The sequence below is a fragment of the Piliocolobus tephrosceles genome, chromosome 3 (genome assembly GCF_002776525.5).
Source record: "Piliocolobus tephrosceles isolate RC106 chromosome 3, ASM277652v3, whole genome shotgun sequence".
NCBI lineage: Eukaryota > Metazoa > Chordata > Mammalia > Primates > Cercopithecidae > Piliocolobus > Piliocolobus tephrosceles.
Window position 1 is genome coordinate 172,503,082 of NC_045436.1, and position 15,396 is coordinate 172,518,477.

General features: G+C 35.7%; 1 protein-coding gene across 3 annotated transcripts in view; it reads left to right on the plus strand.

Moving 5' to 3' along the window:
- The window catches only part of RAB28 (RAB28, member RAS oncogene family), a 130,973-nt gene extending 118,063 nt beyond the window's left edge, over positions 1-12,910 (plus strand). Inside the window, exons 6-8 of one of the 3 annotated variants that reach the window (XM_023206920.1) lie at positions 4,161-4,238; positions 8,746-8,821; positions 11,975-12,910. In XM_023206920.1, the coding sequence (XP_023062688.1) occupies positions 4,161-4,238; positions 8,746-8,790 (123 nt within the window). In that variant the 3' untranslated portion in view covers positions 8,791-8,821; positions 11,975-12,910. The other 2 variants (XM_023206919.2, XM_023206921.3) reach the window with 2 other exon arrangements.
- Positions 12,911-15,396: the final 2,486 nt, after the last annotated feature.

Here is a 15,396-nt window from a genome sequence, read left to right on the forward strand (position 1 = left end):
GAACATAATGTTCTAATGTAAAATTTTGTCCATAAATTTTTGATGTTTTGGTTATTTTCTTCAGGTAGATTCCTTGAGAGGGGAATTGCCAAATCCCCACCAGAAAGACTAAATTCATACTATCACCGGCATTGTATGATTGCCATAACTACATCCTTTTAACATTCAGGATTTATTTATGTATTTATTTTAAAATCTTTGTCAAATTGGTAGGCCCCCCCAAAAGAAAAAAGATACTTCACTATTTAAATTTGAATTTTTTTGATTATAATTGAGGTTGAAATTTTAAAAGTTTTATTAGTTATTCACTTTCTGCTTTTTACTTGTTATAATTTTCTATTGCATTAGAAATTTTCTATGACCATTTTTATATTAGTGCTAGTAGTCATGTGTCACAATTTTTTCAAATAATCCTCACTGACCCCCATTTGACTATTTTTCCAGTTGAAATTTTTCAACTAAAAGAAGTTTGAAATTTTTCTGTGGTTTAATATTTTTGATGTTTTTCTCTGTAATATCTTGTATAGTTTTATACCTAAAATAAATATTAAATAATATGACTGGGGTTTAATCTTTCTTTTGGTAAGATTCATTAAAAAATTTGAACTCCTGGAATCCTTTCTCCTCAGACAATGTGAACATGGGCACATATGCACCCATCTATGCCTTTGAAAAAAATGTAATGTCAGTAATTGTAGATAAATTCATCCATGGATACACTGGGCTTCTGCCCTCACTTAATCTTCCCAGGGGTCTTTTTGCCATTTCAGAATTATTTTAACTTGTAGTATTTTAACTTGTTTTGAACCACTTAGTATTTTTTTTGCCACTTAGTGTTTTTTGTGTGCTTATATTGAACCACTATTTAAAAACTTCATTTTTTTTTTTAAGTGATACTTTGAAATGGTTTGTTCTTGTGAAATTACTTTAAGACTTGTAATCATCTCTAGCTCCAGGTAACTTCCTCTCGTTGTTTGAGGAGTTGAGCTCCTGGCTTACTATTCTTTCTCTGATATTACCTATGTCATAATTCTTAGTGATTTCAGTATCCTTGTTTCTTCCTGACTCCACCTTAGTCACTCTCGCATACCACAGATCACGTCATTACAAATTACTGTGGCTTTTCTATTACCTCAGTATCAGGCATCCTAATCACTAACCACCAACCATCTTCTGTTTCACATCCTTGAATGTCCTAACACAACCATTCTCAACCCTAGCAAGACCTACAAGACATTGATCCTAACACCTTTGCAAAATCTTAACCTCCTTTCATGTCTTCATTTTTCTCTCTTCTGAACTTAAATCTCATGGCCAATCCAAATCATTGCCATGCACATACTCTCAGTACCCTTTTTCCTCTCAGACCCACTTGGCTAAACCTTAATTCTGGTTTAAACCAAGCCTCTGCTTTTTCATAGGTGTGCTCATGAACATGACCAGAGAAAAACACAGAGGTATGCTGGAGGTTTCACTTTAAGTTCACAATCCCTAATCTCAAGTGGGCCCTTAATGCTGCTCAGTAATTATGCCCTATATCCCTAGTCTACCACCTTTTCCCTCAGCTAGGTGACTTTTTTTTTTTTTTTTGAGACAGAATATCACTCTCTCATCTGGGCTGGAGTGCAGTGGCGCAAGCTCAGCTAATTGCAGCCTCTGCCTCCTGGGTTCAACCAGTTCTCTGCCTCAGCCTCCCAAGTAGCTGGGATTACAGGTGCCCACCACCACACCTGGCTAATTTTTTGTATTTTTAGTAGAGATGGGGTTTCACCATCCTGGCCAGGCTGATCTTGAACTCCTGACCTCGTGATCCACCTGCCTCAGCCTCCCAAAGTGTTGGGATTACAGGCGTGAGCCACTGTGCCCAGTCAATGACTATTTCATAGCTTCTCTTCTCTCTTCAAATGTTCAAACTATCCTCCTCTATTCTATCAGCTGATGACCTTGTTTCCTATTTTGTAAGAAATTTGAAACAAACAGAAGACAGCTTATACATACTGATGCTACCAGGTCTAACCTCATCCTACTTACCCCATCTGTTCTCATATCTTCTGTCTTCTCTGTGGTTACTACGGGATCTATTCTAGCTAGGGCCAACTTCTCCATTGTGTACTAGTCCCATTTATCTTTGCTGAATCAAGGATATTGCTTTAGCAGTTCTGTTTCATATGTTTTATTTTTTTTCCATCTACTGGATTTTTCTTTCAGCATACAAAATATTATGACTTATCTTAAAAACAAGAAAGCTCTTGATGCCACATTTTTTCTCTAGCTGTTGCCTTATTTCCTTCCTTCACTTTCCAGTATATGTTTTGAAAGAGTTGTCTCTAGTTCTTCTTTTCCCAATTTTTCTTCCAGTTCCAGCAGACTTTTGCCCTCAGTATTTTACCCAAACTGCTATTATCCAGGTCATCAATGGCCTCCTTTTTGCTGAATCCAATGATCAGTACTCAGCCCTCATCTTACTTGACTAAGTAGCAACATAAATAATTGCTGATCACTCTCTCCTCTTTGAAATACTCTCTGCACTTAGCTTCCAGGATACAATGCCTCCTGTTTTTTGTTTTTTGTTTTTTTCTACTTCACTAACTACTCTGTCAGTCCCCTTGACTGATTTTCTTACCTCTCCAACCAACTAAGGTCCTTTGATATCTCTTTTTCTACACATATTCCCATAATAGCTTTATTTAGTCTTCTGGCTTTGCTCAGACTTTTCCCCTGAACTCTAGACTCTTATATCCAACTGCCTGTGCAGCATCTCCACTTAGATGTCTAACAGACTGTCCAATTTAACATGTTTAGAACTGAGCTCTTGATATTCCCTCCTCAAATCTCTCACAGTCTTCCTCACTTTAATAAATAGCAGATCTACCAATTGCTCAGGCCAAAAAAATTTTGGAGCCTTTCTTGACTCCTCTTTTTCTCTCATACCCCACATCTGTCACCAAATCCCATTGGCTGTACTTTGAAAATATATCCAGAACCTGGTGACTGTTTCTTACTGTGTCCACTCCTACCACTTTGGTTCAGCCTCCATAATCTTTTACATTAGTTTCTTTGCTGATTCTCTTTTGTACACTTGGTCTCCTATAGTGAATGTTAATTCAAACAACCAGACTAATGCTGTTAAAATAAAAGTCACATTGGGCCACCCTCCCACGCCTTCCATTTCCTTTGGAGTAAACGTCAAAGTCCTTCCAGTAGCCTACCAGATTCTACATGCTTTGCAGTCCCTGTACCTCTTTGCTCATCTTCTTTTAAAACCACTCTTTCTCTCCACTCCACCACAGTACTTTTCCTATTGTTCCTTGAACGTTGACTATCAATGAACTAAAATATATTATACTTCTTAGGGTACAAACGGCATAAGGCTATCAGAAATATGTGTCCATTTTTTGTTAGAAATAAAAATTAATAAAGTTTTGATAAATATTCTGTAAGCATGTGATGAGCAGGGATAAGAATATGGTAGGACATTTATGAAGAAAAGATAGTTATACTACACTAAATGTCAGTGTTGGAACTCTAGTAATTATAGTGGACCTGACATAAGCTAACTATGTGTGGAAAGGCTATTTATAGAAAAATATTTGTCTGTTTTTGTTTAATTGTAATGGCATATATTTTTCCTTTGAACTGATAAAATATGGTAAATAGTACCAAGTTACTTTACTCAAGATACATGGAGAATTTGTTGGAATGATGTGAAAGGCACAGAGAGTATTAAAGTGTTTGAAAGTAAGACCTTTTAAGATAGGCCACAGGCAGCTAAAAGGACCAAGATAAAATTGGCAGTGAAAAGTGGGGTGGTAAAGTATAGATTATTTTTATTTTCTTCAGTAATTATGGGAGTTTTTATACTAGTAAGTAAGATTGTTTTGTTGTTTTTTAAAGTGGTAGCTGTAATCATCATGTTAAATCTTTAATGTGTGTTTAGAGAAAATTCATTGAATTGCATGGAGTTTTAAATTATGGCTTAATAATTTAAAAATTATTATATTTAAAATGTTGCTACATTTGACAAAGGTATTTTTGGAATCACCTGCTATATCATATTTTTGCAATTATTGCTGTTTATCATTTTTAAGAAAATTCTGTTTATTTGAAGATAACTTAAGCGTGACTCTTTTATATCATTTAAACCCATTTTTGTTATGTAGGTCTTCCTGTGCTTTCAGAAAGTTGCTGCTGAAATCCTTGGGATCAAATTAAACAAAGCGGAAATAGAACAGTCACAGGTGATTACCTTGAACTTTATATTTAAAAAATTAATGAATTTCTTACAAGGCATTAATTTTCACCCATAAATTCTTACACATTTATGCCTTCTGTGTACGTGTCTCTAAAAGCTTTGGGAATAGATTGTATGTATGAATCAGTGTTTATTGCAGAAGATGGAGAATGTTAACTTTTTGCCAAATTATGATACCCTTGAAACCTCATTTTGTCTTTTTTGTTGGGAAAAAGATACTGGTATAAAAAAAATTTATTAGTGGTTAACTAATGAGTTTAGGTGCTGACCACATTGTTTGGTACTTCTTTATTTAAATCCTTTTGGGGCGTCTATTCAATTTTAAAACATCCTTGACTGTAATGATATTAGTTTTTGATGTTATTTTGTTGTCAGTTTAGTAGTGTTATTAATTAGTAAGGATTTCTAAGTTTTTTCACTATTCCTAGATAGTTCTGTTAGACTAAGAAAAAAACATGCATATCAGCAGCCAAGAACTTTAAAGTACCACTATAATTTCCCACTAATTCATATGTCTGATAGAATGAAAAATCAGAGCAAGAGCCTAAAAAGTTATGCTTCAGAAGTGGTTTGGTTAGAAGTAACAAACTAATTACATTTTTCCTCAATTTCTTCCACCCCATTCGCACGCTGTGCAACTAAAAAAGTCTAATTATCTTTTCCCATCCTTAAATTTTTCTTTAATTCTTTTAGAGTTAGTTCTGTATATTTTTCTCATGATCCCTCTCTCTCTCTCTGTGTGTGTGTGTTTTAAAACGATTGAAGCAAATATTTGAAATTGTTATACTGATGTGGCTGTTTCTAGGACTTGATTAAAATATTTGAAACGCTAAACATTTGCTAATTTTAATTCCCATCATTCAAAGACATTTGTTTTATTTAGCACTTGGTATGGCCAGATACAGTGCTAAGATACCCAGACACATAGAAAGTGGTTACTTGGTTTGGATCTAGGAGAATATAAGAAAGAGAAGTCATCATGATTTGCTTGATCACACAGACCTTGGATCCCAGAGGTCAAGTAATTCCTTTGCTTTTTAGCTTCTCTGTCTAAATAATGTTTGTCTCTGCGTAATTAGACAGTCTGTGATTATCATAAGTGATTTATATGTTGTATACTCAGTATAGTGGTGGGTGTAAAAAAGAATTAAAAGACTTTAAAATGTCCCTGCTTTCAGTAAAGAAAGTTAATAGGTTATGTGCCAGGGGGACTGTGTTATCTCAGTTAATCCTCATAACTCCCTGGATCAGGTAAAATTTTATCATTTTATGATCAGGAAGCTGAGACTATAGAAAGATTCAGTAACTTGATCACTAACCCTTAGTTGGGCAGTGGTGGAGCCAGAATTTGCACCCAGGTCTCTCTGACACCAGTGCCCTTGGTGTTTCCACTCTACCATACTGGGGGAAAGTGTACTGGGCAGTTTGGAGTGGGAAGGGAGAAAATGGCTGAAAGAGGAACTAGTATCAACAATATACCTGGGTAGAAAAGCTTAGGTTGTATTTTAGAAACAGAAGAGCAGTTTGGTTAAAAGACCATTTGTGTCAGAGTATAAAGAGTTTGAGAACAGATTTTGGGGATTTATGAATGCCAAGTTGATTAATTTTATTTGACCTATAATCATTTTGAGGTAGGGCAGTAAATGAAAGCAGTTTTTAGATAGAATTAATCTAATGGGATATTTTTGTATGTCGTTGGATAGGAGGGAGATTGAAGTAAGGAGACTGAGTTACTGCTACCATGTGAAAATGGCCAAAGTCAAGGTGGAAGGGAAAGAGGGAACTGATAGGACTTGTGGAATTATTGGATAAGAGAGAATAGAAGTCCAAGATAATAACCCTGAGGTTTCTTGCTTGGAGGAATGAAGACAAGGGAAACCAATGATTGTGGTCTTTCTGAAAGAGGGAATGGTGGGCTGGTGCTTCACAGGTGAGAGGGCCGCACTGAGGAAGAATTCCTTGTACTGCCTGAGCTGTGCAGCAGTGATCAGATACAAGGAGACCTCTGGAGAGATGAAACAACTGGAGGCAAAATTTGGGGAAAGCTTTATTAACATTAGCTCCCTCGTGTTGCAAGATCAACAGAGTTACTATTTTGACTTTGGATATGGGCTTAATATCCTGGCATATTTTAAATAAAGAGATATTAGATGTGTTAATTACATAATTCTCTACCCTCCCTGCACATCCACCTTGTTTATTATGCTTTGAGATTTAATTCTATCTTCAGTTTGTTGGTGGCATTTACTCTTAATGCATTCATTTGAAGGGGAATTCAAGTTACTGCAGCACTCTTCTATATGTTTGTCAAAATTCTTTGTATATAGCAAGAAGCCTCATTAGTCTTTCTTGATCCTGATGAATTTGGTGTTTTTGCCAATTGTTGATTTTACAATTCATATTTCTCAGTGGAAACATTTTTGCAAGTTCATCTAAAAGACTAGGAAGTGCAGATTATATATACATACACACACACACATATATATACACACACACATATATACACACACACAGACATACATACATATACACACACATACACACTGCATGTGGTTTTTGCGACATTTGAAAGATTACTGGGGGGATTCAAGGGAATGTTTGAAAGTACTTTATATTATTCTATAGAGAAGGAGTTAAATGGCAGACTCACCAGTCACATTGATATTGATGCTTTACTATAATAATTTGCTTTGCGACATAAGTATTTACAATGAGATTTTAGTCCTAGTTAGATTCTGCTAGTTTATTTCTAACCTAGATTGCTCTTATTTGGGAGTTATATAAAATGAGTTATCAACACACTTTGTAAGCTTTGCAAGGAAGAGGAAGAGGGAGAAAAGAAAATGGATGCAATTTATTAACACAGTAAACATAGTTTGAGGGTCTGTGTAATGCCAGGGACCACAGTAGAATCTGGGGATACAGAAATGAATAAGAGAAAGTCCCTATCCTCAAGGAGCTCCCAGAATAAGTGCGGCAGCCAAACATTTAAACAATGAACACTATAGATCCCTTTTTCACAATCCCAATTTGGTTAATAGTTTCATTTGCATCATTTATGTAGTCTTCCCCTTTCTCCCCGACCAACCATTATCCTCTAAGATATTGTAAGAATTGATACTGTTGTTAACAAGTGTTATAGTTTCCCAGGTTGTTCAGATTTTTTATTTGCAAACTGTGTAGACCTTTAGGAGAAAAAATAAATTTACAATTGCTGTTGTTTAGGAAATCCAGCCATCAGCTCTTTAAGAATGCATTAGATAATTGATAAAGAAAAAGCATAGTCCTTTTAGTCCTGTCTTGTGTCCTTCAGACTGAATTGCAAGGAAGTTTTGCCATATCTACTTGGTGTTAAGAGTTCTTAATACATTTTTAAGCCTCAACATTTTTACTTGCCAAGTAATAAACTATAAATTTCTGCTTGATTTGAACTAGGTATGTATTAGTTTTTAAAATACCAAAAAAAATTTCTATCATGTCTGAGATATTCATTAAACTTGCTAAAAATATATATTCCTTATTGTCCCCTCAAACTATATTTTCAGACTGTATCTGAAAGTATCTCACGTAGGGCTTGGCATGTAATAGACATGCTCAAGATTGTAATTATCTTAATTGGCATATTATTGTACAGTACCCCTTTAACCATTGGTCCTTTCTGCTTTTTAGCTTTACCTGAATATTGATCTTCCACAGAGTCTTCTTACCCATGTGTTAATTTTTTATGATTATTTTCTCCAGTATGTTTATGAAAACTATCCTGGGATTTCTTTCTTATCCTAAAGACCACTTGTTTTCTTGAGGAGCACATTTTCTCACTTTGTACGTACTACTCTGACCCTCAGATATTGAACGTTGCTTAATGGATTTTCATATCACATACTATTTTTTCTCTTTCCTATTCACCTTTTATATTAATTTTTTAAGTAAAATTTCAAAACCAGGTGGGACTTTAGAGATCATGTAGGTATGCTTTTTAACATGTTGTGTCCTATATCCATGCTTTAAATTGTATTCTGTGATCTCGTTACACTTTGAATGTATACCAGTCAGAATATTCTGTAATAGTTTAAAATCTGTTTTATATGCTAGACTCTTATTATCTCAAGAAACAGAGATTGTGCATTATTTACCTAAATGTCTGCAATATCTGGGATAGTGGTTGGCTTTGAATGAATGATAGTGACAATTGTTTTAGCCTTCAGGGTGTGTTTACTCCATATCCTGGGCATGACAAACTATGGCCTTTGCAGTGGTAAATACGTTCCTATTATCTGGAGTAAGGTGCAATTGCACAGTTGACCAAATTTATCTTTAGTATCTCTCCGAGAGTCCATCTATACTCCTTACACTTTGTGCCCCAACCCATAGGTTGCTTTCTTGCTTATGCCCTCCATTGCTACCGCTTCCATTTCCAGTATCCACTTGGCAAATGCTCTTTGAAAATATCAGGGTTAAGCTTGTGTTCACTCATATAACTCTTTTCCTCTTAGGGCCACTTCATTATTTTCATTTCATCAACTAATAGCAGAGAATAATTGAGTGTACTTTGTGGCTCTAAAAATAAAGGTTGGTATTTTGTAGGTAACATTTTCTCTAAAAACATCAATAAATGGCTTTTAAATAAGCTGACTATAGTGAAACCACCTACCGTGAAGTTTATGACATGGAAATTATGTTTTTCTAATCATAGAAAGTGAAATTTGGAATCTGCAGAGCCTTGGTTATGGTTTACAGTTCGGAAACACTTTACAAAGCTTTATGTCAAAGAGTCAAAGCCCCTGAGAGTGATGCTGTCTTGTTAATTCTTCATTAATTTGATGAAAATTAATAATGAAATCCAAGTCATTTACGTTAGTCAGTTCTTGGACCAAAATGTCTCGAGCACAGGACGGTAACCTGGTTGTGTTTCTAGGATAAGACTTAAACCAACATTTTGTTGGATTAACGAGTTGCTTACTGATTATGAAAATCCCATCTCTTCATTGTAACCCATAGTTTGGCATGAAACAATTAGGTTTGGGGAGGTTAGATAATGGTATACAATATTTCACTGATGTACTCCCGACTCATACCTCATTTGGCAGTTGGTAATGCTTGTGTTGATAGCATCAGGTGGAGTGCCTAGTAAATCATGAGTCTTGTCCAAAAGTTAATGCTGCTTATTGCTAGAGAACTTAAGCAGAAGCCACCCAAGGCTAATATGTTCGTATGCCTCAGCATCCTATTCATTTACTCTCAATTGTTTATAGAATCTTTATTTATAAATGTAATCACAGATAGCAGCTCATATTAAGATGCCTTTCTGTCTATCTTAGTAAATTAATAGATGCTATTATGAAGGATGAGTGTCCTGAAATAAGATATTTGCAATCACATGGATAGCGAGGATAGTTTTAAATCTAAAATATTTGGGTAGCATGTTATCTCTGTCATACATATTTGTCACATGTGGTCTTTTTATCTTAAGGGTAATAGCAATTACGAATATAACAAGGTAAAAACAAATCATTTCTTTTTTAGTAAAACTCTTAGATATTTGAAAGCAGCAGTTGTTGTACTTAAATATTGTACCTCGTGAATTTTTTTTTACATGACCTACAACTGCATTTTGAATTTGTTTGTTTCTGTATGGAATTTGGAAGTATGGAGGTTAGGATTGGGAGGCATGGGGGAGTGAGCATCACAAGGAAGTCTTGGACAAGTAATAAATAGTATTAAATATAAAAATTGTAAATGGCATATGGCTTCCTCTGATGTCTTCATTCCTCTCCTCACATTCAAAGATAATTAATTACTCCTTCCTCTGTGTTCCCACAGCGTATTCTAAGTCCACTAGTTAAGTGTTTAACTTGTATAGCAATTAGTTGTATATGTGTTTCTCTTTCCATTGGGTCCTCAGCAGCTTGTGAATAGATTCTGTGTAAGTCGCCCATACATTCGCAGTATAGAGTGACTGGCACATAGTATATCTTCAGTAAATCTTGTTAATGGAAATTGAATTAATCCTTTTATTGCACTTTAACATAGAAAAACCTCATAATTCTTCATAGTCTTCTGAAATTCTGGGCATTATATTGTTATATATGATTGTGTTATCAAAAATGGAACTTACAGTTTGGGAAGTTCAGTGGTCATATCTATGTCAGTAATTAAATAGAATTACAAAGAATAATGTTTCTTGGGCCTTTGTTCCTTTCCTTTTCTTTCCTTTCGTACGTGTACATTCTGCTGTTTGTGTGTGTGTGTGTGTGTGTGTGTGATGTTTACATTTATATGTTAATTTTATGTTTCTGCTTTGTTGTTTCTTTATTCAGTCATTGAACATACTTTCCATTTTGTCTTTTTTTTTTTTTTTAATTCTTTATTCTTTGTCTCATTTATGTTGTATGGAATTGACAGCATATTGTCAGGGCAGAAATAGTGAAGTACCCGGAAGAAGATAATCAACATACCAGCTCTGCTCAGAGTAGAATCTGTTCAGTACAGTAGTACAGGTATTAAGGGATAAGTTATTACAGTTTGGGGGAGGTGGGAAGGGAAAAACAGTGAATGCTATCTTGTTCTTTATTCCTTATGAATAGGGAAGTTCAGATGATTATTGTACATTATTGGAAATTAATATCGCGTCTAAGTCTTGAATTAGAACTAAAAAATTGGTCCTCTGCCAGGAGACATGAATTAAGAAATAGGGAACAAATTAAAATAACATTTCAGTTACTTTTAAACATATTTGTCTTTATGGTTGTGTTTATTACATGTGCAGTGAAGTGGAGAATTGAGGCAGTTATTTCATTATTCATTCCTTACCATTTTTCCTGAAATAGCTTGGTAATTGAAAGAGTATTTTTAAAATTTGCCTTGAATTGCCCTTCTTTGTCTGCTTGTGTGTGCAGACTTTGTAGAGTTGAAAACAGTAAAGGATTTGTTTTAAAGTATTAGAGATGAATATTAAGCATATTGCTAAATGTATCATTTTAGACATTCCTTGAAGTGAGTGTTAGAGGGAAGGAGGGAAGAGTTAAAAGTATCTTTTGGTTTAAATTATTTTACAAACAAATATGAAGTAATTTTCTAAATTTTTCATTATACTGTATTTTGTTAGAGTTGTATTCATAACCAATAGTGAGCCATTTGGAAATAAGTTAGGGATTTTGGAGGAAAGTTTTAGAAATTGGAAAAGATTTAAAAATGGGTTGCTCAGAATATTTCTGCTTTATATGTGAATCCTCTTTAACATTTAAATGTCTTCTTACAAACTCACAAACTGCTGTAAATGTTCAATGAAAAGGTATCGCTAAATATAATGGCTTATGGAAATATTAATAATGTTATTTTTTACTTTGAAATGAGTTCTTTTCTATGATTTAAAATACATATGAATGATTCATTTAAATTATTTTGCTCTAAATTATTATCAGGGTTTAATTTTTCCTTATTGAAATTTCAGTTTTTCATTAGACTTATGATAACCTCAAGTTAAATGTCATAAAACCAGGGACAACTCCATAGCTGAGTTGCCATTCTCTTCTTGAAAATAAAAGAAACAAAAAACACTCTTAATTTGTTTGTCTGGCTTATTCTTTTAATATCAACTCCTGCTGCATTTGTGGTGTCCATCATCAGAAGCTCAGCAGAGTTCAGAAAATAAAAATATACTTTAAGGAGCTCTTTCTAAATGTTCTGATGTCCTGATAATAACTCTGTTTTCTTTTATGACAGAGGGTGGTGAAGGCAGATATTGTAAACTACAACCAGGAACCTATGTCAAGAACTGTTAACCCTCCTAGAAGCTCTATGTGTGCAGTTCAGTGAGCGCATTTTTCTTTTGTGTTGATAGTTCTGGCTGCCCTTCACCTCTGGGTGGGCCTGAGGACTTCTAGGAACTTGTTTTATCAGTGACCATCTCGGTAGTTCAGTTAACACTTTCCTCCCAACTTGCTTCGTCATTGCTGTTGCCTCACAGTGGCAGGCAGCTCCTTGGATTTGAAAGAATTCAACTTTGGGACCACACACTTTGAATTCAAAATGGAAAACCCATTCCCTGGAATTAGACTGCTTCGTTGCAAAAGAATGATGTTGCTTCTTTGTATGTTCTTGCTTCTTTTTTCAGTGATGTAAATTTTTTTAACTTAATATGAAAAGTATCCAAGTCTTGATCATCAGCCAGGATTTTGCCACAGCAATTTCATTCTCTTATCAGAACCTGTATGTGTCAAAGTATACTTCAGAGTGCAAACATTAAGCAAGTAATATATTTTACCTACAGATACTTATGAAGACATTCTTTAGCTATCTATTGTGACTAAAAGTATATAAAGCTGTATCTAAGTGAAAATGCTTGAAATAAGGCTGTAATAGAAATATTTTTTCATTTTTTAAAAAAGGGCCTAAATTGTTTATATTGTAGTTTGTAACTCACAAAGTAGTGAGTATTTGATATTGTATTTTTATTACTGTATCATTGTCATTATGTATTGTGTAATACTCAGGTTTGAAGACTTTCTGAATTTTGATAAATGTTCAGCTGATGCTCCACGTGGAATTTCTCTTGCAAACTGCATAAGAGTACTCCCGCAAATGAGTTATGACATTGTGGATCAGACTGTACCTGATGTTCAGATGTTTTTCTTTCACGAATAAATTTATTTAAATTACTACTTTTGGCAATTTTCTTTCAAACGTCTTCCTTTTTGTTACAGAAAGGCAGTGTGTATTTGGATACAAAATTAGTGATTCTGCAAAGTTTAATGTATAGTCAGTCACTTAGAATTGTTAGGTTATTTTGTTGGACCAATTAAAATCCATACTCCATAGCTTGGCATTTCAGGGACTTCACATCAGCTGCCTCCCACCTTTCTACCTTTTCTCATGCCACTCCACTGTACCATCATCACTCGTCTGCAAACACAGCTATGGACTCATTCCTATTTGCTTTGTGATGCTCTGCTTTCCTGTTTTTGCTCCACAGGTCCCTCTGCTGGGAATTCCTCCCCCTTCTCCAAATGTCTACCTCCTGCCAGCCAACCTTTAGGCACTGTGAGAGCAGGACTCTGTTTGTCTTGGTCATAGTTGTGTAGTTTTTTTTGTGTGTGCTAAGATACAGTGCCTGGCATGACTGGTGCTCCATATTTGCTACATTGAAGCATGAACAAAAGCCACCCCTCCACAAAGCCAGTCCTTGTCTCCACAGCTCACAGTTCCACATCAGTACCTCTCTGATAGCCACTGCCCCTTTCTGCCTTGAATCGCTGCTGTTTGTGCCCCTGTTTTTTATTGTTTAATAATCCATGAGCTCATTGAAGGGCAGCTCTGGTCTCTTCTCTCTCATGTCTCTTACAGTGCCTGGCAGCATGCCTTTGTCATGGATTTGCCACAAGTGTGTGTAGAAATTTGGATACCTAATTTTAGAGGTGTAAGGGATTTTGGAAAACTTTGTTCACTTCCTTGTGTGGCTAAGGAAACTGAAGTGTGGACAGAAAAAGTAATTTGCCAGAGATCGTGAAATCATAGAGCTAGACTTGGTAGATCTGCCTCTAGGCCGAGAAATTTAAAAGAAATTAATTAAGAAAAGATTTTGAAAACTCTACTTGTTAGTGGGTCCAACCTCTTTCTACTTTGATTTTTATATTTTTCATTTTATAATTTGGCAGACTTTTAGACCCTTCAAGTGATAAACCCTTCAAGCTATTGCAGCTTATCTTCCTGATATGTGCAGGCCAGTTGACTAGGGATGTTAATAGAATATAAAGTTGAACAAATGAGCTCTCAACCCTCAGGACTTTGCAGTCTAGTGGGAGGGATGTTTGTTGTTGTTGCTGCTATTTTAAAAGCTGTGATTGATTGAAGCCTTCTATTAAACTAAACTTGCCCAAGGCTTTACATTTAGTAAAAGGTGAGGCCATGATCCATTTGGTCATTTTGTGTTGATTTCACCTCCATCTATTTGAAAACGGAAGGATTTAAAAAAAAAAATTTTCCTCCCAATACAATTACTGCAGTACGATGAAGTATGACTTAACACATATGTATGAATTTCAATTTGCAATTTCAGAGAGAAATTGCAAAAGGTCTACGAGACCAAATTTTTTTAGTGGTGTGTTTATAAACTTAGAGCACTGCGTGGGACTGAGCAGGGGCCAGGGAAGAAAATGATGTTAGTAGGCGTTCTTTGGCCTGGACATTTCTAGGCATTTGTTACATGGACTGTTTTATTTTCACACCCATCTGAGAGGGGAATTATTGCCTCCTCTCATTAGAGGAAACCTAAGCTGAGACTAAGTGATTACACGAAAGGCCTTCCTTCAGTAAGGCATAGAGCGGGGTGCTACACAAAATGTTTCTGTGACAGAATGGACTATGTTGGTACTGGTTTTAGGCTGCCTTCCATTTGTGAAGGTCACATAACTCATGCACTTCCTGAGAGTTAAATAGGTCTTAGTTTAAGCTGTTCTTTTGAGAAGTGGCGATGGGCCTGTGTGGTCCATCTGCCCTTGCACAGTGACTACCTTGACCAGTAGCATGTGTCCACAGGGGCTGGTGGTGGGAAGTTTGCCCTCTGATCACTCAGATGAAACAGCAGTTTCCCCTCCGTACCCTCTTGCCCACCTTCAGTCTCATTGGCGTTATGTCTCTCCCAGCGGAGCATGACTGGTCCTTGAGAGCCTTTTGCCTCAAGGAAAGCAGATGCAGTACAGCATATGGCCAAAGCGGATTTCTGAATTCCGTATTACAATTTTCCCCATACCTCAGGTTTTATTTTTGAAACAGAAATGTAGGATTCATGCTTATTTTAACTTTGTTACCTCTCCTGTCTATAGTTTTTAATTTAAAAAATTACAAGTCTTTCCATCTAGTTTTAGGTACTTTGTCTCCTGAAGACTCATGGTATAGAGTTTCAAACACATTGTGGTCACTTCTGCTGCTTATTGGGCTTTTGAAAAACACAAAAGTCTTCAACCAGAACTGGTCATTGGATGCTGCCTTTCAAGTGCACCCTCTATTATGTGTGGCGAACCACTCTGGAGTGGTTTTTGGAGTGGCCCACAGCACTCCTGTGACTCCTCTATTATTCCAGGAGGAGGTAAGCCAGGGCCCTTTAAAGTTGATCACTGAAACAATGTGATGGCGCAGAAGAGTTTGTG